The sequence below is a fragment of the Bos mutus genome, chromosome 16, assembly GCF_027580195.1.
Source record: "Bos mutus isolate GX-2022 chromosome 16, NWIPB_WYAK_1.1, whole genome shotgun sequence".
Classification (NCBI taxonomy): Eukaryota; Metazoa; Chordata; class Mammalia; order Artiodactyla; family Bovidae; genus Bos; species Bos mutus.
In genome coordinates, this window is record NC_091632.1 from 43,686,397 (window position 1) to 43,709,293 (window position 22,897).

The following is a 22,897-nucleotide window of genomic DNA, read 5'->3' on the forward strand; positions in this document are numbered from 1 at the left end:
TATACCCAAGTCAAGCTGGGGAGCCAAACAAGGTTGGGAGACCTCACTGAAAAACATGCAAAGAGCCTTGAGCCATTCAACAACGACTGATGTTTAAAAGAGGCAGCACAGTAGCACAGGTCAAATTATGGGCTGTGCTGCCAGACTTACCTGGGTGAGAATTCATTCCAAAATTATATACCTTGAGGAAGATACTTAATAGTTTCCTTAACTGTAATAAGAGGATAATAGTACCTAACTCATAAGGTTGATGTTAGGACTGAGTGAGTTAACCCATGTTAAAAAATGATTAAAACAGTGCCAGGCACACAGTGAGTTAATCGTTACTAGGTATGATTATCTTTATGACCACTACATACATGGCACAGTCAGGTACTAGAGTGGGGAGGCAGAGGGAGAGAATAAGCATGCCTAAGGCTGCCCCTTTCCTTGAGGAAAATTTAAAGAGGGGCACTGTTTATTATTCTATAGCAGCACTACCCAACAGCAATATGAATCACAAATGTAACTTTGAATTTCCTAGTAGCCATATGGAAAAGGTAAAAAGAAACAAGAAAAATGAACACATTTAATCCCAGTACATCCCAAATATCATTTCAACACATTATCAATACAAAAAAATTATTGACATATTTTTTCATTCTTTTTTTCTGTACCGAGTCACCAAAATCGAGTGTGTATTTTACAGTTAGGTCAATTTCAACTTGGACTAGTCACATTTCAAGCACTCTAAGCCTCATGTGGCTGATGGTTATTGTATTGGGCAGCACAGTTCTATATTTTTAAAATTTTTTATTATTTTCTATTTTTATTTTGTGGTCCTGCCCTGCAGCATGTGGGATCTCATTTCCCTGACCAGGGATTGAATCTGTGCCCACTGTATTGGAGGCAAAGAGTCTTTTACCACTGGACTGTCAGGGAAGTCTCTGCTCTATAAAATGTACCTGGAACATGAGCTAAAAGAGACTGATATGTTCCTGAGATCACTCACTTATTCCTCAATTATGTACTGTCCCTTCCCTCAATAAGCTTACAGTCTAGGGGGAAACACAAATAATCAAGTGACCATAATAAAGTAGCTGTGATAAAGCTCTGCCAGACTGCTATGGCAGTAACATATACACCTGTCTACGTTATAACAGAAAATCAAATTTTCAAAATTTCTTATTTTTGAAAGAATCTGTGAAATCCAGAGGGGTAAAAAACAGTAATAATTGATTCTGAGAAGCTTTTAAATACTCCAGCATCAAGAAGAAGACTGCAGAAAGAAGTGTCAGACTTTAGGGCTGAGGAACCCCAAGGATTCCAGAGGAGAAAACTACTACAGAGTGTGTGCACCTGGCTGTGATGAGGGGGAGGGAGGCTAGCAAGGAATTTCCAGTCTCAGAAAGGAATCAGCCTATCTTCATAAGGTCTAAGGCCCACAGGCTATCTGCTCCAGGCAGAATTCAATGAAAATACTAGAATTTAAATATACGAAGGGTCTTGGCGAGGGCTTACAGAAGTTAAAGCCAGGTGCCCAAACTAGGGATGGGGGCGGGGGAAGGAGAGGATGAAACTCAGGGTGGAACCGAGCTCAGCTCCGGGGAATGGGTCCTTGAGAGGCATCCACAGTGGAGCGCAAGGGGCTGACACTGACGTTGGTCCTCTCTGAGGACAATGTGTATAGGTGGCTCAGAAGAAGGGTTGACTGATGGGCAGTGACCCAAAGGCGCCCCAGCAACACAGGAGCTGATGGGCCGGCCTTCTGGCGCCAGAAACGCACGATAGGCTAAAGGGTCTGGGGGTTTCCTGGAGGTCCGGGAGGAGGTGGGCGTAGCCTCGCGAGGTGAGGGTCAAGGGCTCCGGCGGTGCCCAACTCCATGGGGCCAGTACTGAGGGGACCCCAAGTCCCAGACGGACGGTTTCCCGGGGTGCCCCCAGGGACCAGATTGGCCGTGGGTCTGAACATTCCGCCGCCTTGGAGGGGTCGGTGCCAGGCTCCAGACTCACCGCGCGGCTTCGGCCAAGGCCTCAACTGCCGCCGCCCGCGCCGGTACCGCCGCTTCAGGGCCCGGTCCCCACCACACGCCTTCCCCGCTGTCCTCTAAGCCGGGCGGGAGGGAGGGCGTAGTCCTAGCCCTAACGACCAATCGACGGGCATAAGAAGAAAATAGACAGGAATACAGGCCAATAATCATTTAGGAGAAGTGAGGCTTCGGGACCCGGCTTCTCCAGGGGGTGGGGACTGTTCAAATAGACAAACCCCGTGGCCAGTGGTAGGAGAAAGGAGGCTTAGGTCCTCTCGGGAGAACCAATCATTCGTGAGTTGACTTCAGTCACTTCCACGCACACATCCGGTGCATCGTTACTAAAGTTCCCCACTGCACCTGGGCCGTGGCGGTACCCATTTCGCTGTCTGGGTACCGCGGGATGGGACCACGAAGGACTAAGATCATGGCATCCAGTCCCATCACTTCATGGCATGTAGATGGGCAAACAGTGGAAACAGTGGCTGACTTTATATTTCTGGGCTCCAAAATCACTGCAGATGGTGATTGTAGCCATGAAATTAAAAGACACTTACTCCTTGGAAGAAAAGTTATGACCAACCCAGACAACATATTAAAAAGCAGAGACATTACTTTGTCAACAAAGGTCAGTCTAGTCAAGGCTATGGTTTTTCCAGTGGTCATGTATGGATGTGAGAGTTGGACTATAAAGAAAGGTGAGCACTGAAGAATTGATGCTTTTGAACTGTGGTGTTGGAGAAGACTCTTGAGAGTCCCTTGGACTGCAAGGAGGGCCAACCAGTCCATCCTAAAGGAGATCAGTCCTGTGTGTTTTTTGGAAGGACTGGTGTTGAAGCTGAAACTCCAATACTTTGGCCACCTGATGTGAAGAGCTGACTCATTGGAAAAGACCCTGATGCTGGGAAAGATTGAGGGCAGGAAGAGAAGGGAACAACAGAGGATGAGATGGTTGGATGGCATCATTGACTCGATGGACATGGGTTTGGGTGGACTCCAGGAGTTGGTGATGGACAGGGAGGCCTGGAGTGCTGCAGCTCATGGGGTCGCAAAGAGTTGGACACGACTGAGCGACTGAACTGATTGAATTCAATAGATATTGTCAAATTCATTTCTTATCAGGGAAGTACCAGTTTTGATTTCCACCAGCAATATATAGGATTTTTATCTTCCTAAGACATGGTAGGGCCCTGTTTTCTAATGAACCGTCAAAGATGGTTTTATAGCAATAGTCATCAGTACATTTATAGGTCTCTTTGCAGGTTACAGAGTTTTATTGTCCATTACATTAAAATAATAGTTAATATTTATTGAGCACTTAGAAAGTATCAGTCATTTTGGTGGATACCATAGAGTAGTGGTTAAAAGCATCTTGGAGTCTAACTGAATCTGAAACTTAGCTCCAGCATTTACTGTATGAGCTATATGACTATATGAGCAAGAACTTATGTACCTAGTTTCTTATCTTTAAAACTAGAAGGATTATAATGTATATATATAATGTATATATATATATGTATATATATAATGTATAACACCTCTGTAGGTGGTATTGTGTGGGTTCAATGCTAATACATGTAAAGTACCCAAAATACCTGGAGAAGGGGGTGGCAGCCCGCTCCAATATTCTTGCCTGGAGAATTCCATGGACAGAAGAACCTGCTGGGCTGTGGTGCATGGGGTCGCAGAATTAGACACAACTGAGCGACTAACACACACACACACACACATACACACACACACCCAAAATACCATGTGACACATATGAACAGTCACTAAATGCTGTTACTGCTATTCCTGAACATTATGAATGAGGCAGGTTGTGTTGTTCCCACTTTGTACATGAGTAATCTGATGTCCAGAGGGATTGGGTCACAAAGTAGGTAAGTGATGGAGCCAGGATTTTAATATATCTGCTTCTTCCTCTTGTCTGATTTGGCAGCATTGAATATTCAGATTTTGCCGGCCTTGCAAGTATGTGGTGGGTGGTAGAATTGTAAATGGTTAACAACTAGATGTGAGGGGAGGGGGGCATGTATGTATATTCAGGGCTTTCTTCATGCTGTGTGACCTGTGATGTCAGAATGCTCTGTCTTGAAATTCTTAATGATTTTTGAATAAGAGGTCCCGAATTTTTATCTTGCACTGGGCACCAAAATAGTCAGTCCTGTGTACATATATATTATATGTGTATTACAACTTTCACTAATATGAAGGATGTGTAGCACAAAACTTACAGATAATAATAAAATAGACAAAACTCTTTATTGTAAATTCCATATAGCGAATTGATTCTAACAGTATACTTTCTTTGATATTGTGTAACCTCCCTATGGTTGCATTGGCCAATGTGTGTAGTTCCAACATGAATGTCAGTTGGTTTTTCTCTTTTTTTAAAAAGTATTTTTGAAAATGAAGTAAGTCAAATTTTGTTGTTGTTGTTCAGTCGCTCAGTGGTATCCAACTCTTTGTGACCCCATGGACTGAAGCACACCAGGCTTCCCTGTCCTTCACTTTCTCCCACAGTTTGCTCAGACTCATGTCCATTGAGTCAGTGATGCCATCCAACCATCTCATCCTCTGCCAGAAATCCAGGATACTGGGGTTGTATTCGGTTGCTAAGTCGTGTCAGACTCTTTGGCTTCCCAGTCTTTCACTATGTCCTGGAGTTTGCTCAAACTCATGTGCATTGAGTCAGTGATGCCATCCAACCATATCTCATCTTCTGTCACCCCCTTCTCCTCCTGCCCTCAATCTTTCCCAGCATCAGGGTCTTTTCCAATGAATCAGCTCGTCGCATCAAGTGGCCAAAATATTGGAGCTTCAGCATCAATCCTTCCAATGAATATTCAGGGTTGATTTCCTTTAGGATAGACTGGTTTGATCTCCTTGCTGTCCAAGGGACTCTCATATATGATATCACATAATATTTGTCTTTGACTTACTTCACTTAGTATGATAATGTCTAGGTCCATCCATGTTGCTGCAAATGACAATATTTCATTATCTTTTATGGCTCAGTAACATTCCATTTTGGGGCTTCCCAATTGGCCCTGTGGTAAAGAATCTGCCTGCCAATTCAGAAGATGCAAGAGATCCCTGGGTTGAGAAGATCCCCTGGAGGAGGAAATGGCAACCCCCTCCAGTATTCTTGCCTGGGAAATCCTACAGACAGAGAGCCTGGTGGGCTACAGCCCATGGGGGTCACAGAGACTCAGACATGCCTAAGCAACTCTACACATGGGCACCATATTCCATTTTAGATATATCTTTATCCATTCAGTGAATGCCAACACACAATATTCCATTTTAGATATATCTTTATCCATTCAATGAATGCCAACACACAATATTCCATTTTAGGTATATCTTTATCCATTCAAATTGCCACCATCCATTGGATCATCAAAATAGCACAAGAGTTCCAGGAAAATATCTGCTTTATCGACTACACCAAAGCCTTTGACTGTGTGGATCACAACGAACTGTGGAAAATTTTTAAAGAGATGGGAATACTAGACCACCTGACCTGCCTCCTGAGAAATCTATATGTAGGTCAAGAAGCAACAGTTAGAACCGGACATGGAACAACAGACTGGTTCCAAATAGGGAAAGGAGTACGTCAAGGCTGTATATTGTTACTCTGCTTATTTAACTTATATGCAGAGCACATCATGTGAAATGCCAGGCTGGATGAAGCACAGGCTGGAATCAAGATTGCTGGGAGAAGTATCAAAAACCTTAGATACGCAGATGACAGCACTTTTATGGCAGTAAGTGAAGAAGAACTAAAGAGCCTCTTGACCCAAGTGAAAGAGGAGAGTGAAAAAGTTGGCTTAAAACTCAGCATTCAGAAAACTAATATCATGGCGTCCAGTCCCATCACTTCATGGCAAATAGATGGGGAAATATGAAAACAGTGAGAGAGTTTATTTCTTTGGGCTCCAAAATCACTGCAGATGGTGACGGCAGCCATAAATTAAAAGATGCTTGCTCTTTGGAAGAAAAGCTATGACCAATCTAGAGAGCATAGTAAAAAGCAGAGACATTACTTTGCTAACAAAAGTCCATCTAGTCAAAGCTATGGTTTTTCCAGTAGTCATGTATGGGTGTGAAAGTTGGACTATAAAGAAAGCTGAGCACTGAAGAATTGATGCTTTTGAACTGTGGTGTTGGAGAAGGCTCTTGAGAATCCCTTGGACTGCAAAGAGATCCAACCAATCCATCCTAAAGGAAATCAGTCCTGAATATTCGTAGGAAGGACTGATGGTGAAGCTGAAACTCCAATACTTTGGCCTCCTGATGCCAAGAACTGACTCATTTGAAAAGACCCTGATGCTGGGAAAGATTGAAGGCAGGAAGAGAAGGGGACGACAGAGGATGAGATGGTTGGATGGCATCACTGACTCGATGGACATGAGTTTGAGTTGGTGATGGACAGGGAGCCTGGCATGCTGCAGTCCATGGGGTTGCAAAGGGTCAGACACGACTGAGCGACTGAACTGAACTATCCATTCATCTATAGATGGACTTTCAGTTTTCCTTCCTGTCTTGGCAAAGCTAATAGTTTCTTAGACAGCATTTCCCATTTCAGAGCTTCAGTTTTCCCACTTGAAAATGAAGGGATATAATTATACCTTATCACCCTCAACGTGCTCCCTGGTTTTGTCCATTTTGTTCACTGCTGCATGCAGTAGGTGTTCAATAAATCTTGCTGCACACAGTGGGGGCTCAATTAACTTTTGTTGAACGAAAAACAGAATAAGTTCTATTTCCGTGAGTGAAAGCTCTTGGTAAGTCGTAAAGCGACATGCATTTGCGGTCGTTCGTTAAGTTAGGCTGTTTTCAACAAGACTCAAAGCAACTGCGTCCCCGACCTTGGGCAAGAGAAGGGCGGGGCTGCTGGGTCGCCACCCTACCTCGGCCCCGCCCCTAGACCTCTGGCCCCGCCCCTCCAGGGCCCCGCCCCTAACCCCGCCTCGGTCCTGGCTCAGGCCTAGGGCCGTGCTGCCGGCCGGTGTTTCCCGGCGAGCTTGAGGTGGCGGGCGCACAAGATGGCGGCGCCGGCGGTCCTGGCAGCCCCGGGGTGGCGGTCGCGGCTCGTGCTCGGGCTCTAGGGCGGGCGGGGCTGGGGTCTGGAAGCAGGCTTACACAGGTGACAGGAGGTCGGGGCGGTGCTGCCGGGCCTCTTGGGGTGTCAGGCCCACTCGCTGCAGCCCCTGGGCCCCGCCGCCTCCCAGTCCCTGTCCCTGGTGGAACCGAAAAAGGTCAGGTCCGTTGCCCCGCCCCGTCCGTCCTCGCCCTAGCGCGAACGCTGCGCAGTGGGTGGCTCACTACCACTGACTTAACACACGTGCAGCCTCCATGGCGGAGAAGATTAACATCCACGCTGGAGAGACGGCCAAGGTCGAGGACAGAGACCTGCTGGGGAACGGCTGTCCTCAGCAGGACAGACCTCCGCAGCGCTCGTGGAGGCAGAAGTGCGCCTCCTATGTCCTGGCCCTGCGGCCCTGGAGCTTCAGCGCCTCACTCACCCCGGTGGCCCTGGGCAGTGCCCTGGCATACAGATCCCAAGGCGCCCTGGATCCCAGGCTGTTGGTGGGTTGTGCCATAGCTGTCCTCGCGGTGCACGGGGCTGGCAATTTGGTCAACACTTATTACGACTTTTCCAAAGGCATTGACCACAAAAAGAGTGATGACAGGACCCTGGTGGACCGAATCTTGGAGCCCCAGGATGTAGTTCGGTTTGGAGTCTTCCTCTACACCTTGGGCTGTGTCTGTGCCGCTTGCCTCTACTGTCTGTCTCCTCTCAAACTGGAGCACTTAGCTCTCATCTACTTCGGAGGCCTGTCTGGCTCCTTTCTCTACACAGGAGGTAAGTTGGCCTATTTGCTGCAAGTCTTAGTTGCATGGAAACTACAGTTTGCTTAGGAATTATAGGGCTCTCGAAGAAGTGTCAAAGGTTATTTTCTGAATTAGGCCATTTTATGTGAAATCTATAATGTTTGGACCATGTGGATTTGGGGGATAACATTTTTGGCTTGGCTTATGGATGTTAGGAATAACATATATATGGTATATACGGAAATTTTTGGTATCTAATTTCCTCTCATTCTTCATAACTTATAATGCCATGTGTGTGGGTGCAAAGTCGCTTCAGTCATCTCCGACTTTTTTCGATGCTATGGACTGTAGCCCACCAGGCTCCTCTGTCCATGGAATTTTCCAGGCAAGAATGCTGGAGTGGGTTGGTCCCCCCTCCTCTGGGGATCTTTCCCACCCAGGGAAAGTCGCTTCTCTTACATGTGTATTGGCAAGCTGGTTCTTTACCACTAGTGCCACCTTGGAAGCCCTTATAATGCCACAGTGTCAAATTTTAGTGGAATTAAATTTGAAGAGCTCTAAATTATGCACCTAATTACTTTCAGCTAGTTTGCTAGGTGACCCCTTGCAGCAGGCTGATTAAAGTGCTGATGGGCAGGTGTTTAAGCCCTATTTATTGAGCGCCTATTATGTGCCAGGTTCTGTTCTACCTGAACACAACAGTCAAGTCCCTGCCCTTCTGGAAGTGATTTTATATATCATGAGGAGAGAGAGAAAATAAAAATAGTAAATTATGGTTAGGATGATCAATATCCTGGTTTGCTCAGCACTGAGAGTGTTTCCAAGATGTGGGGCTTTAGGAAACCAGAATTTGTGTCTTGGTTACAGTACATGAGAAGATGAACATGAGAAGATGAACAATACTATAGGGGGAAAAAAAATTAAGTAGAGCAAGGAAGGAGGACACAAACTAATTTTAATTAGTTTGATCAGGGTAGGCCTCATAAAAAAGGTAACACAAGGGACTTCCCTGGTGGTCCAGAAGTTGACTCTGTGTTTTCAGTGCAGGAGACACAGGTTCTGTCCCAGGTTGGAGAACTAAGATCCCACAGGCCCCTTCGCACAGCCAAAAAAAGATAACATGTGATCAGAGATTGTGAGAGGGAGGTGAGGGAGTTGGCTTAACAGGTATCTGGAAGAAGGTAGCATTTGAGCAAAGATTGTAGGAGGTGACAGGTGAGGGAGTTGGCTGAGCAGTTATTTGGAGGAAGAGTATGTTGGAACAGCAATTGCCAAAGGCTTTAAGCCAGGAGTGTCCCTGAAAATGTTGGAAAACAGCATGGAGTACAGGGTGTGCACGAGGGAGACAGTAAAAGGAGGTGAAGTAAAAGCAGTGTGTTTGGGCAAGGCAGTGTGGCACAAAGATGACATAGGCCTTAGTGTTTTGAAACAGTCACTCTGGCTAAGTTATTGAGAATGGATAAAGGAGGGCAAGGGGAGAAGCAGGAACATCTAGGAGGAATCTGTCAAGTAAAACAGGCAAGAGATGTCTGGTGGCTTGAATCAGGGTGGGATTAGTGGAGAGGGAAGAAGTAGTTAGATTCCCAATATTTCTTGGAGGTAGGCAAGGTTTGCTGATAGATGGAACGTGAGGCAGGAGAGGAACAGGAATTAAATACAACTCTAAAAAAAATCTATCCAAACAAATATAACTCTAAGGTTTTGGCCTGAGCAACTGAAATAGTGAAGTTGATGTGGAGTGAGAGAGAGAAGATTGAAAATAGGTTTGTGGAGAGAAAATGGAGACATTGACTTTGGACATCTTAATATATCAGATCTCCATGTGGAGCTGTCAAATTGACGGTTGGATTTGAATCCGAGTTCAGAGGAGAGGTCTGACCTGGAGGTAGAGACTTTTGAGAGTCTTTGCACATATACTAAGTTGTACGACAGGGTGAGAGCCCAGAGGACGGATTGTTGACAGATACCCTGCTACTGCTAAGTCACTTCAGTCGTGTTCGACTCTGTGCAACCCCATAGACGGCAGCCCACCAGGCTCCCCTGTCCCTGGGATTCTCCAGGCAAGAACACTGGAGTGGGTTGCCATTTCCTTCTCCAATGCATGAAAGTGAAAAGTGAAAGTGAAGTCGCTCAGTCGTGTCCGACTCTTAGCGAGCCCATGGACTGCAGCCTACCAGGCTCCTCTGCCCATGGGATTTTCCAGGCAAGAGTACTGGAGTGGGGTGCCATTGCCTTCTCTGACAGATACCCTGGGGAGCCCCAATAATAAGTGAGGAGGGGAGAAGACTGGCCACGGGAACTGTGATGGAGCATCAGAAGGAGAAAGAAGAAAAGCAGGACTAACTGTGGTGAACTGGCAGCCAGCTGTAAAAAGTTCTGTGAGGGAAATCAGTAGGGCGCTGAAATAGAATGAATGTGTAAGGTGCTGATGGAAGAAAGAGGCCCTCTGTGAAGGTGACACTTAAACTAAGCTTTGAAGGACAAGGAGCCAGCCGTGGGGCAGAATTGGGGTCTGAGTCAGGTCCTTCAGGACCGCAGGAACAGCAGATGCAAATATCCTGGGGTAGGGAAGGACTTGGCATCTCAGGATTTGCTGAAAGACCAGCATAATCGAGAGGGAGACTGAGATGCAGCCGTCAAGGGAGGTAGGGGCTAGATCATACTGGTCTCATAGGGCCTCAGTCTCGGCTAGTTCCTCGTCACTCCCAAGCCTAGTCCTTAGACCTCTTTAGCTCTATTTACTCCCTTGGCGATTTCAGCCAGTCTCATGGCTTCTATCGCCATCTATTAAGCTGGTGAGTCTTGGATTTCTACCTCTGGACCAGGTACCTCCACTAAACTCCACACTCAGATCCCACTTGTTTTTTACTTATTTATTTTTGGCTGTGCTGGGTCTTTGTGGCTGTGCACAGGCTTTCTCTAGTTGTGGCGAGCTGGGCCAACTCTTCACTGTGGTGCTCAGGCTTCTCCTTGTGGTGGCCTCTGTTGTTGTGGAGCACAGGCTCCGGGCACACCAGCCTCAGTAGTTGCGGCTGCAGGCTCTAGAACATAGGCCCATTAGTTATGGCGCTTAGACTTAGTTGTTCCTTGGCATGTGGGATCTTTTCGGACCAGGGATCAAACCCATGTCCCCTGCACTGGCAGACAGATTCTTAACCACTGGAGCACCTGGGAAGCCCCAAGGTCCAACTTCAGTAACTTCTCTTAGAGGTTATAGGCATCTCAACCTTGACGTGTCTGAGACCAAATTCTTGATCTTCTCCCCCACCAAAAACCTGCTGTACCCTCAGCTTTCCCCTTCTCACTCGATGGCAACACCATCCTTCTGGTTCTTCAGGCTGCAAATCATGAGCATCATCCCTGACTCTGCTTTCTCACATCTCACATCCAGACTGTCAGTAAGTCCTGTTGACTCTCCTAAAATGCATTTGGGGCCAGACCACTTCTCATCCCCTCCCACCACTGCCACTGTCATTTCCCTTGATTATTGTGGCTGATGCTTTACTGATCTCTATGCATCCACCCTTGTCCCTTTCAGAGTACTCCTGCAGCCGTGTCAGTCCTCTGCTCAAAACTCTCCTTGGCGCGCATCTCGTTAAAGTCTTTACAATGACTCCCAGGGCCTGACATGATCTTCTCACCCCCCACCTCCCCCAGCTCTCTGACCTGCGCTCCTCCTCACCGCGCTCCAGCCACACCGCCCTCCCAGCTGTATCTGGAATGCATCAGGCGTGCTCCTGCCTTGAGTCCTTTGCAGATGCTGTCTCCTCTGTTTAGGATACTGTTTCCCCATCTATGTGTATGATTTGTTTTCTAACCACCACCCATTTGCTCAAATGTCAGCTGCTTGGTAAGGCCTTTTTTTCTGCCCTATTTAAAACTACTAAACAATAAGGCTTTCTGCAGCAGCTAAAAAAAATAAAATCACACACCCTTTCTGTGTTTTCCCTACACTATCTTCCTCTACAGTATTTTCCTTATTGCTTTTCTTTGCTTTTTCTACACAGCACACATCACTTTCTAACCACAGAAAGTATTTACTGTGTTAGTTACCTTCCCACTTAGACTGTAAATTCCCTGGGTGTAGGGATTTTAGTCTCTGTTCTCTGCTGAACCCCATGGTGTCCAGAACAGTGCCCACCTGGCATGTACTCAGTACCTAATATTTATTGAATGAATAAATGTGGATACATTGAAATATATTGAGTGGAGGAATGACATAATCTGACATGATTTTTTTTGACGTTGACTTTATTGATATATAATTGACGAACAGTGGAATGCATGGATTTTGAGCCTTATAGTTTGATGAATTTTGACAGATATTAATACATAGAGCTGTATAACTCATGTTGTTGTTGTTCAGTTATCCAGTCGTGTCTGACTCTTTGTGACCCCATTAACTGCAGCACACCAGGCCTCTCTGTCCCTCGCCATCTCCCGAAGTTTGCCCAAGTTCATGTCCGTTGCATCGGTGATGCCGTCCAGCCATCTCATCCTTTGATGCTCTCTTCTCCTTCTGCCCTCAATCTTTTCCAGCATCAGGGACTTTTCCAATGAGTTGTCTGTTTGCATCAGATGACCAAAATACTGGCGCTTCAGCTTCAGCCTCAGTCCTTCTAATGAATATTCAAGGTTGATCTCTCTTAAGATTGGCTGGTTTGATTGATAACCCATACCCCTGTCATAATACAGAACATTTTCATCACCCCCAAAAGCTTCCTTGTGCTTCTTCTGTTTCAACTCCACTCTCTCCATCTAGTGGGAACCACTGCAACCACTGTTCTTACTTCTTTCACATGGATTCCTTTTGCCTGGTCCAGAACATCATGTACATGGAATCATTCAGTATGAATTCTTGTGCCTGTTTTTGAGTTTCATTGTGTTGTGATGTGATCAGTAGTTCCTTGTATCTCTGAGAGGTAGCCATTGTATGAACATATCACAGTTTGTTTATCCATTATCCTGTTCAGTGACTTGGATTTTTTCCATATTTTGGCTATCATGATTGAACATTCATTTTCAAGTCTTCTGTGGATATTTGTGTTTGCTTTTTCTTGGGTAAATGCCTAGGAATCAGATTACTGGGTCATAGGGTGAAGTGAAGAGAAGTGAAGTGAAGTGAAGTCGCTCAGTCGTGTCCGACTCTTAGCAACCCCATGGACTGCAGCCCACTGTGCTCCTCCGTCCATGGGATTTTCCAGGCAAGAGTAGATGATGTTTAACTTTATGAGCTGCCAAAGTGTTTCCTAAAGTGCTTCTACTTTGTTTACCTTCCCACCAGCAAGGCACGAGAGTTCCAGTTACTCCATGTCCTTGCCAACATTTTGATTTAACAAATTCCTTCTGGCTGGCCGTGTGAAGAACTGGCCCAGGATTTCACTGTGCTGGCCCCTGTGGAAAGGGGAGTTGGGAGGAAGGGATACCTAAAGGAAACTCCCAGGTGGGCCACACCTCTGAATCAGGTGGAGCTCGTGAGCCTTGGGTCAGACACTCTGAAAACAGGACTTTCTGCTCAAGGGCTATGTCATTTTCTAGTGTCAGATAACCTCAAGAAGGTTGACAGACCTCTCTCATCCTTAGCTGAGCTTTGTGGTTTTTTTGTTCAAGGTCTGTTGAAGGTGGGGGCTTATCTTTGCAGGCACAGGTTTCTGTTCAACCTTTTGTTGTTCAGTTGCTCAGTTGTGTCCGACTCTTTGTGACCCCATGGACTGCAGCATGCCAGGCTTCCCTGTCCTTCACTATCTCCCGGAGTTTGCTCAAACTCATGTCCATTGAATCAGTAACATACTCCTTTCCTGTTCAGCCTTGCTCACGTCTTTTTTTTTTGCCAGGCAACTTAAGGAGGTGCTCTTGGGTACTCTCGCCAGATGTCAATCAAGGCTATAGAGCTGTTCTGTTTCTTTCCATAGAGTCCCGAGGTCTGCCTGGAGAGCTGAGGAAATAAAGGGATGGGCAGCTGGTGGAGAAACTTGGTGGATCGGTAGTTGGAGCAGTCCTGCCTGTCAGTTGCCTAAATGTGTGAGACATCACACAAGACATCAGTTTCCTTATTTAGAGCTCATGTGCTGCTGGAGAGACCTTCCTCCTAGAGGGCGTGTCCTCACACAACCAAACTATTTATCAAAACACTGTGTGGGGAGTACAGAATGAGTTTACTGGGTGTTGGTGGGACTCAGGGAGCATGCCTGTTATAGCCTATCCTGGAGATGCTTCATTTCCAAGAACCAACCATGGTCATTTAGCGCTAAAGAGTCCCAACCACAAGTTTGGAGGTAAACTTGCGCTGCGTCTTGTTCTTCAGCTGCCAAGCCTTTAGATTCCCTACAGATAATGTCTCTCATATTTGTTTAAAATGCAATTTATGACCCGATAGTTTTTTTTCTTTTAACCTTCTGATCCTGGGGCCATGTCTTAGTAACTTCTTTAGATCAGAGGTTTCCCAAGCTTCTGTAGCAATATATATGTGGGTCACCTCTTTGAGTGGGTGCCTCTCACTCTTCCTGCGCTGCTTTGCCTGTTTCAGTCCCAGTGGGACATTTTTCACGATCTTGGTCCCAAATTTCAGGTGCTTGTTACTGTAGCTCTGTGTTCAGTTCAGCCTGTCAGGTTTGAGGAGCCAGCTGTGCCCTCGTGAAACCTACTGGTTTGTGGGAGAGAGGGAGATTAAGAATTAGAAGTGTGGGAATTCCGCAGCAGCCAGTGCTTAGGACTCCGTGTTTCTACTGCAGGAGACATGGGTTCAATCCCTGGTTGAGGATCTAAGATCCTTCATGCCACTCGGCACCAAAAAAAGAAAAGAATTACGAGTGTGGTGGAATTTATGAAAGTCAGGATGCTATGGTGCATATTGCAGGGGGGCTGAATATGGTCTCAGGCTGAGGAAGGTGGTTGAAGAATGACCTTTAAAGTCTTGAGGGTTGAATAGGAGTTGACCAGGCAAGGGACTGGAGGTGAGGGAGTGTCTGAAGGCCCTGAGGAACTGAGGGGAACTGAAGGATGTAGAGGTAGGGAGGGGAGGAGAGCTCAGAGCAAGGCAGGAGGGGGGCAGGGCAGGGCCAGGCCAAAGCTGAGTCAGGTGAAAGAGTTGGGGCTGTTCTTATCCTGAGGACAGCTTGTTGATAAGGGTGTTCTGGTATGTGTTTGCGGAAGGGCACAGCCAGCTTAGTGTTTTGAGAGGACCATTCTGGCTGCAGGGGCTTCCCAGGTGGCTCAATAGTAAAGAACCCGCCTGCCAATGCAGGAGATGCATTGGGTCGGGAAGATCTCCTGGAGAAGGAAATGGCAACCCACTCCAGTATTCTTGTCTGGGAAGTCCCATTCACAGAGGAGCCTGGTGGGCTACAGCCCATGGGGTCACAAAGAGTTGGACACCACTTAGCGACTAAACAACAAAGTCTGGCTGCAGTGTGGAGATTCAATTCGGGATGAAGGAGGGGAGGCAGTTATGAGACCCGAAGCTGAGGGACCAGCTGAATGTTGCGGTGGGTGGGGGGTGGGAGTGTAGTGCATAAGATGACCCTGACTTGGACTTGGGGATAGAGTGAGGCAGGATGGAGTGTGGCTTTGGGGATGGAGAAACTGGGCTGGTTTGAAAGACAGGATTTGAGGTCAATCAGCAGCACAGGAGGAAAAATGAGGGATCATTCAGCGTTTTAACTTCACGGGAACCAGAGACGGGGGAAGCAGAGTTGTAACTTCACCTTCTTAGCTGTCTTCCTTATTATGTGGGTGAAAGTTTCTCTGTATGGAGTTTGGGAACCCTGAAATTTTGCTGAGGTTAACTGGGGGCTTTCAAAACCAGAAGATGCTGCCAGAGGTTGTGGCCGAAAAGGAAGAAGCTGGGATGGATATTCCATGAGGGGCTAATCTCATGGTGTTCCTGACAGGAGCAGTGTCTTACGGGGGGGCTGGTGGATGGTGAAAGAAAGCCAAGCCCTGGACTGTAAGGCCTGTGAAAGCCTTCATGGACTCCCCATTGAACTGTGTGTGACTAGGAACTCCCTGCTCTTCTTTTTTTCCAAAAACGTTTCCAGTTTGTAATGTACACAATTTGTAAAGATTATTTTGCATTTACAGTTATATAAAATATGGGCTGTGCTCACATTGTTGTACCATACATCCCGGAGCCTGTCTCACACCCAGTAGTTTGGCCCTCCCCTTCCCCTACCCTTGTTCTGCCCCTCCACTCCCCCTCCAACTGGTAACCACTAGTTTGGGAAGCCCCTGCTCTTTGTGTCAGAGCTTTGTTGGGGGATGTGGATGCAAAGTCACTTGAGTCGTATCTGACTCTTTTTGACCCCATGGACTATAGCCCTCCAAGCTCCTCTGTCCGTGGGATTCTCCAGGCAAGAATACTGGAGTGGTTTGTCATGCCCTTCTCTAGGGGATCTTCCCCAGCTGGGGATCAAACCTGTGTCTCTTATGTCTCCTGCCTTGGAAGGGAGTGTTCTTTACCACTAGCCCCACCTGGGAAGCCCTTTTGTTGAGGGACAGCAGGAAGGAATACTCAGGGATGACTCAGACTGAACTGGGTGTGAAAGGATTAGTCTTTTCTGACCCTCTCCATCACCAGAGGAGAATTCGGATTTTGCTCTGGAGGGGAGGGGAATACAACCAGTGCCCCGCCTCCCAGTCCGAGAAGAAAATGCCCTGCCCAGCCACAGGCAGCCGGCCTTTCCACTGGAGAGCAGACCCGCAGTTTCCAGCCCTGATCTCACACCAACTCTCTGGGTTTTCTGGCCATAGGAATTGGACTCAAGTACCTGGCTCTGGGGGACCTCGTCATCCTCATCACGTTTGGCCCGCTGGCTGTGATGTTCGCCTACGCCGTCCAGGTGGGGTCCCTGGCGGTCTTCCCACTGCTCTACGCCATCCCCCTCGCCCTTAGCACGGAGGCCATCCTCCATTCCAACAACACCCGGGACATGGAGTCGGACCGGGAGGCTGGCATCGTCACCCTCGCCATCCTCATCGGGCCCACGCTGTCCTATGTGCTCTACAACACCCTGCTCTTCCTGCCCTACCTGGCCTTCAGCATCCTGGCTGTGCACTGCAGCATCAGCCTGGCTCTGCCCCTGCTCACCATCCCCATGGCCTTCTCCCTTGAGAGGCAGTTCCGAAGCCAGACCTTCAACAAACTGCCCCAGAAGACTGCCAAGCTCAACCTTCTGCTGGGCCTCTTCTACGTGTTCGGCATCATCCTGGCACCAGCAGGCAGTCTGCCCAAACTCTAAGGGGACCAGTGGCCGCCTCCCCACATCCAGTGTGCCCCCCTTTCTTAGGATGCATTGAAGGCAGGATCTGAGGAGAGAAGGTGATTCAGCACCGAGGGGCCTACAGATGGCTTGTGAACTCCCACCTTTTTTTTATTATTACGTTCTTAAAGAAAATGTTTTGTTTTTGTTATTTTACTTATTTTACTCCGTTTTATGGGGACTCCGGAAACCACTCTGGCCTCAGAAGGTAAATTGGACACACAGCCCTTGTTTTATTTATAATTTCCACTAGAGGGTGTTGTCAGGTCACTTTTAAGTGGATTAAAATGCCCTGAGACTTGGCGAAGGAGCTGCCAGGATTGGCCTCCTGTCCCGGAAGAGCCATAGTAATTGAGCCAAATGTCCTCCGTACCTTGGTCTGTCAGGATGTGTGGTGATGATCCCCCGTGACCAGGAGCGCCTGTCTCACCCTGAGCTCTCGGGTCCAGTAATGCTCTGCTTAAGAGAGGACTTTGCTTATTAACAGCCCGGCTGGGCTCCTGGCTTTTTGCCTAAGTTGTGACTCAGACCCTTTCATCCTCCCTTCACTTATTGCCACGGTTAAGGAAAAGCGTCAAGATTGCCACACAACAAAGCATTTGGGCTGGGGGCTTGGAAGGAATTTAAAACCACCCTGGAGGTAGCTGAGAAAATCACTCTGCTTTTGGAGAGAAAACTGGCAGGGCAGCTGGTTTCCCTGTGGAACCCAGTGGTCTGACAGGAAGGGACCCCCCGCCCCCCTGCCCACCTCCCCGTCCTCCCGCCCACCTCCCCGTCCTTTTAGTGACTAGCAGGTGCTCTGAAATTGTGGAGGCCTGCTGTCCTTGCCAGCTATTGGAGGCCCACAGGGCACCCCTCCTTGCCCTTCTTTGCTGTTCCTTGTGCTCCCCTATGACCACCCTCCGTTTCTTCCTGGTCCCCATTTGTGTATTTCCCATCCACTGTTAGTTGCTAAGTTGTGTCCGACTCTTTGCAACTGTATGGACTGTAGCCCGCCAGGCTCACCTGTCTATGGGATTTCCCAGCAAGGAATACTGGAGTGGGTTGCCATTTCCTTCTCCAATCTATGGAGCCCTGCTATTTGGGCAGCAGCTTAGCAGAGATGAGTCAGGGATGGTTGCCCCTTTTCACAGAACCACAGGATGAGCTGATGCAGGACAGTAGCCCCTCCATGAGTGATAAGCCAGTGGTCAAACAGTCCTGACCCTGATCACCCAAAATGTCAGGCCTACCAGTAAAGAAACTATGTCTTCCTCCTTGGGGACTTCTGTCCTGTACTGACCCCAATTCTCCCAAAGGCTTCTCTTGCCTTGTGTGGGATAGTTTGCACCCAGAGTGGGGAGGGGGGCAGATTCCAAAGTTGATCCAAGCTGGTTTTCATATCATTGTCCATGCAATATAACTTTCTGGGCTAGAATTGCTTGGTTGCCTTGGGTCCAAGACAGAACTAGATCGAGGCTGTTGTCATCATTTTTTTCTGTTGTGATTAAAGCCACTCTGGTGGGTATGTCAGGGTCTCGACCTGCAGAAAATAACATCAGAACCAACTCTTCATCCTTAAAATCAGGCCAATTATAACTTGGCTTCTTGAGTTAGAATTAGGCATCTTACTTGGAAAAAAACACATTTGCAGAAGTTGGAAGTTGCAGTTCTTCTAAAGTTAAAGGTGGTTTGTCTGCAGAGTTCCAGAATCCTCGAAGAGTGGTCAGAGCCCAGTAAGGAGGGTGAGGAGGACAGCACTCTCTCCTGCCTGTCTTCCCAGCACCATTTTTGTTTTATGCCAGGCTTGTGACATTTTGGTGCTCTCGGGAGTCCTGCCTTCAAAGACCAGCAGGGCGTTGTCACAAGTCTTACCTCTGAAGCTGTGGGCCTGAGAGCTCCCTGTGTCCATAGACCAGACCACCTTGGTAAGGCCTTCTATCGGGGCTGTCAGTTAACTTCTGCACTGTTTCTGGTGCAGGTTTTAATGCATATTTTTATATATAAATCTTTCTAAAAGGCCAGATTCGTTGCCAGGCTTTATATGCAGGTCTCTATAATTTGTATTACACCCCTTGATTCAATGAAAGTTTTCTTTAGACTTGTTAATAAAACCATTTTTTTAATTAAAAAAAAGGAAAATGTGGATCAGTGATCTGGCTTCCAGTTTCCCTGTGTTTTCCTCGTGCTGCTTATCTCATCGTCTGCTTGTGAACTCTGACTCATAAACCTCGAGACCAGCACGGGCACATAGGTGGGGTGGGGGCAGGATGCCTGATCTTTGGTGATGAGTTTGACTGGATTCGACGAGCCCTTAGAAAAGATAGAGGTTACCTCTCTGAGGCAGTATGGGTTTGCCAAGAGCCAGTCAGGCCAGATTAACCTCTGCTTTTTCCTACTTTGACTTTTCTCCAGCGGGTCACTGTGCTGATAGACGGAGAATGTGCAGACAGAGGATGTTTGGTTTTCTGCTGGGCATTTGACAGTATGTCCTCTAGAACACAGCCAGCAAAGATACATAAAATGGATAACAGTCTAGTTCGGTGAATTTCTGCAAGACTGAAAAGGCTGCTTTGCTGTGTCAAAGGAAGGCTTTGCCACAAGTGAATATGAAGCAGTGGGCTTGGGTCCCCCCCAAAGCACTATATGCCATTAGAAGGGGAAGCTCCACGGAGTGACGGCAGCAGACGTGGTGGGTGTTGACCCTGAGATACAGCTTCACTGCTTTTAAATCTGTGAGTCAGACTTACTCTGCCCCCCAGTGGACATGGATGGAAATTCAGCCTCAGTCATTTGGGTCAGTTCTCATCTCCTTAGGACTGCCCAGGACTCCTGTGCCTCCGTGGGGCCAGAGCCAGGAATATTGGCTGGGTCCTAGCTCCATCTGCTCACTGTCTGTAAGGTTGCTTCCCTGCTATTTCAAGCTTGGGGGTGGCCCTGGAATTTACCCTTGTTTCTTGGACACTCTGCTCTAGAAGCGTTCAAAATGCCCCCCGACAGCAGCCTTCCTTGCTGAGTACCATGGGCCTAGGGGGCTCTTGTCCTGGCCACCCCATCCCCATTTCGGCCCAGTCCTGTGGAAGCTTTCACTTTGTCCCTGAACTGCCTCATCCACCTGACCTACTCAAAGCATTTCCCTCCTGCCCCACCCTGGCAGCTCAGACGGTAAAGAATCTGCCTGCAATGCCAGAGACCCAGATTTGATTGCTGGGTCGGGGAAGATCCCCTGGAGAAGTGAATGGCTATTGCTCCAGTATTCTTGCCTGGAGAATTCCATAGAGAATCCTAGTGGGCTATAGTCCATGGGATCACAAAAAGTCAGACATGACTGAATGATTAACACTTTCACTTTCCACCCCTTCAGGACCTTTGCACAAAATCCCACCCAGCAGGCCTTTAGAAGCTCAATGCTGGCCTCTTCTGGAGTTGGGCAGTGACATACATCACGTTATCTTAGCAACTCTTCTGTTGTGTGTGTATGCTTAGTTATGTCCAACTCTTTGCAATCCCTGGAGCCCACCAGGTACCTCTACCCATGGAGTTTTCCAGGCAAGAATACTGGAGTGAGTGGGTTGCCATTTCTTCCTCTAGGGGATCTTCCCAACCCAGGATTCAAACCTGCATCTCTTGTGTCTCCTGCATTGGCAGGTGGGCTCTTTACCCCTAGCACCACCTCCTTTATTAAAACCAAAATCAGCCTGTTACCTGGCCTGAAGCTCAGTTGGAGTCAGTGATGAGCTCTGGCTTTCATGTTGGTTAATGTGACCTGAGGTAGAATGAATAGGTTAGTGTCCAGGACAAGGAAGGCACAGGTCCTGCCCATCCCTGTGTTGTCGACCCCGTTTGGTTGGCTAAGCCCATTCCTGGGTACCCTTCCTTCTTTCTTGGTTCTTTTCTGGATAGAGCAAATGTGATAGATCAGGAGCAGGCCTTGGATGTAATACACTGGGATTTCAGCAAGGCGTTTGGGAATATGGGGTGAAATGTGAAATGCATGAAAATACAGCTCCAGGAACTCAATCTCTACCTGCATACACACACGTGCATCTTCACACTGGTAATAGCTGCGGCAGAGATTTTACGTCTCTTATTGTGGGACCCACATTCTGAAGATATTATTCCTAAGCTGGATCTTGTCCAGAAAGCCGTAGGCAGACTGGTGAAGACACTTCAAACCATGTCAGCATGGAAAGGAGGCTGGAGAGAGGTTGGATGTGTGTGTGAGTGTGGGTGTGTGTGACATCAAAGACAAAGCTAGGGACTTCCCAGATGGTACAGTGGAAAAGAATCTGCCTGCCAATGCAAGGAACATGAGTTTGACCCCTGGTCTGGGAAGACTCCACGTGCCATGGAGCAGCTAAGCCCATGGACCACAACTACCAAGCCTGCAATCCCCAGAGTTGGTGCTCCACAGCAGGAGAAGCCTGTGCATTGTGATGAAGAGTAACCCCTTCTCACTGCAACTAGAGAAAGCCCCTGCAAGGCAACGAAGGCCCAGTGCAGCCAAAAAAAAAGGCAAAGCTAGAAGAACAGGTAGAAGTTACTTGGCCCCAAATTTAAGCTCTTAGGTCAGGAAGAACTTTCTAGTTGTGAGAGGAATTGGAAAGGGAGATGTTTGAAACGTCCCAGTGGGTGGTGAGCTCCCTGTGACTAGAGGCATTCAAGAGAAAGGTTGATTCCTTGTTAGGAACACTGAAGCGAAGACTTGGACATTGGGGAGGGGGTATATGAGAAGACCTTAAGGGTCTTCCCACGCTGTGATGTGGGTGCTCTGTTATGGGATCATCTCTCAGACCTGCCCCCCAGGGGCTGGGAGGACAGAGTACAAGAAACATGTTGACGCTTCTTGATGTCAGGTTGCTGTCTGTCTGCCCATGTTAACAGGCACTGCTGTGATTGATACTACTTTCTTTCTTTTTTTTTAAGATCACACACATACATGCACACACAGTTGATTTCCCCTTTGAAAGCCCTTGAAGGGAGGTAGATGACAGCTCCTTTCCTCTGAGCCCCGCAGACCACTCTGCAGCTAATGGACTGTCAGCCTGTTTCATTAAGGGCTCCAGACTGTGCAGGCTGGTGTAAAAGTAGTGCCTCTGGCAAGAACCTGGCACTTGGGTCTCAGCCAGTTGACATTTGTGATTTGCCCTTTTTCAAATTGGGACAGCCTTCCCAGCGTGAGGGACTAAGCCAGGATGCCAAACAGTGGTACAAACCGAGTCAGGTCCCCTGCTTGACGGGGTGACAAGAGCCAAGCCTGGCTCTTCAGGAGGGCCCGCAGACAGGTTCCCAGGGCCAGGGAAAGGTGGTAACCGCGGGGCAAAGCCCCCACCCTCCCGCCTTAGGTGCCACTGACCCACTTCAAGATGCAGGAGCTCCGGGCAGGTCCCCAGGGTCCTGAGAGGGACAGTGAGGGTCTTGATCACATGTGCTCAACCAGATTTCAAGGGTAAAAGGAAGATGCTCTGTGGCCTTCCTATGATGCTAATGTTAAGTTGGCCAGAAATTCACTGGAGTTTTTTGTAAGAAGGTACGGGAAACCTGGGGTTTCCCAGGTGACTCAGTGCTGAAGAATCTGCCAGGCGATGCAAGAGAGGAAAGAAATTCAGATTTGATCCCTGGGTTGGGAAGATCCCCTGGAGACAGAAATGGCTACCCACTCTTGTATTCTTGCCTGGAGAATCCCATGGACAGAAAAAACTGGTGGGCTATAGTCTACGGGGTCACAAAGAGTCAGACACAACTGAACGCCTGAGCACACACACACAGCACCTGGGAACCCTGAGTGAACATTTTAGTCAACCCCAT

The 22,897-nt window shown here is 47.8% G+C and overlaps 2 protein-coding genes across 2 annotated transcripts in view; one reads left to right on the top strand and one right to left on the bottom strand.

Annotated features, from left to right (window-relative positions):
* MTOR (mechanistic target of rapamycin kinase) overlaps positions 1–2,150 on the bottom strand; it is a 123,538-nt gene extending 121,388 nt beyond the window's left edge. The window contains exon 1 of the mRNA XM_005901305.3: positions 1,993–2,150. The gene's annotated coding sequence lies outside the window, so the exon portion shown is untranslated. The remainder of the gene's footprint in view (positions 1–1,992) is intronic.
* A 4,867-nt stretch (positions 2,151–7,017) lies between these two features.
* Positions 7,018–19,242, top strand: UBIAD1 (UbiA prenyltransferase domain containing 1). Its single transcript, XM_005901309.3, has 2 exons — positions 7,018–7,884; positions 16,602–19,242. Exons 1-2 carry the CDS (start codon positions 7,374–7,376, stop codon positions 17,087–17,089), a joined length of 999 nt encoding a protein of 332 aa, XP_005901371.2. The 5' UTR covers positions 7,018–7,373; the 3' UTR covers positions 17,090–19,242.
* Positions 19,243–22,897: the final 3,655 nt, after the last annotated feature.

Bases quoted from the DNA above. Each gene is read 5' to 3' on its own strand.
- UBIAD1 (XM_005901309.3), top strand. From the start codon at position 7,374: ATGGCGGAGAAGATTAACATCCACGCTGGAGAGACGGCCAAGGTCGAG. The intron at 7,885-16,601 runs GTAAGTTGGCCT...TTCTGGCCATAG, and splicing joins CTCCTTTCTCTACACAGGAG to GAATTGGACTCAAGTACCTG.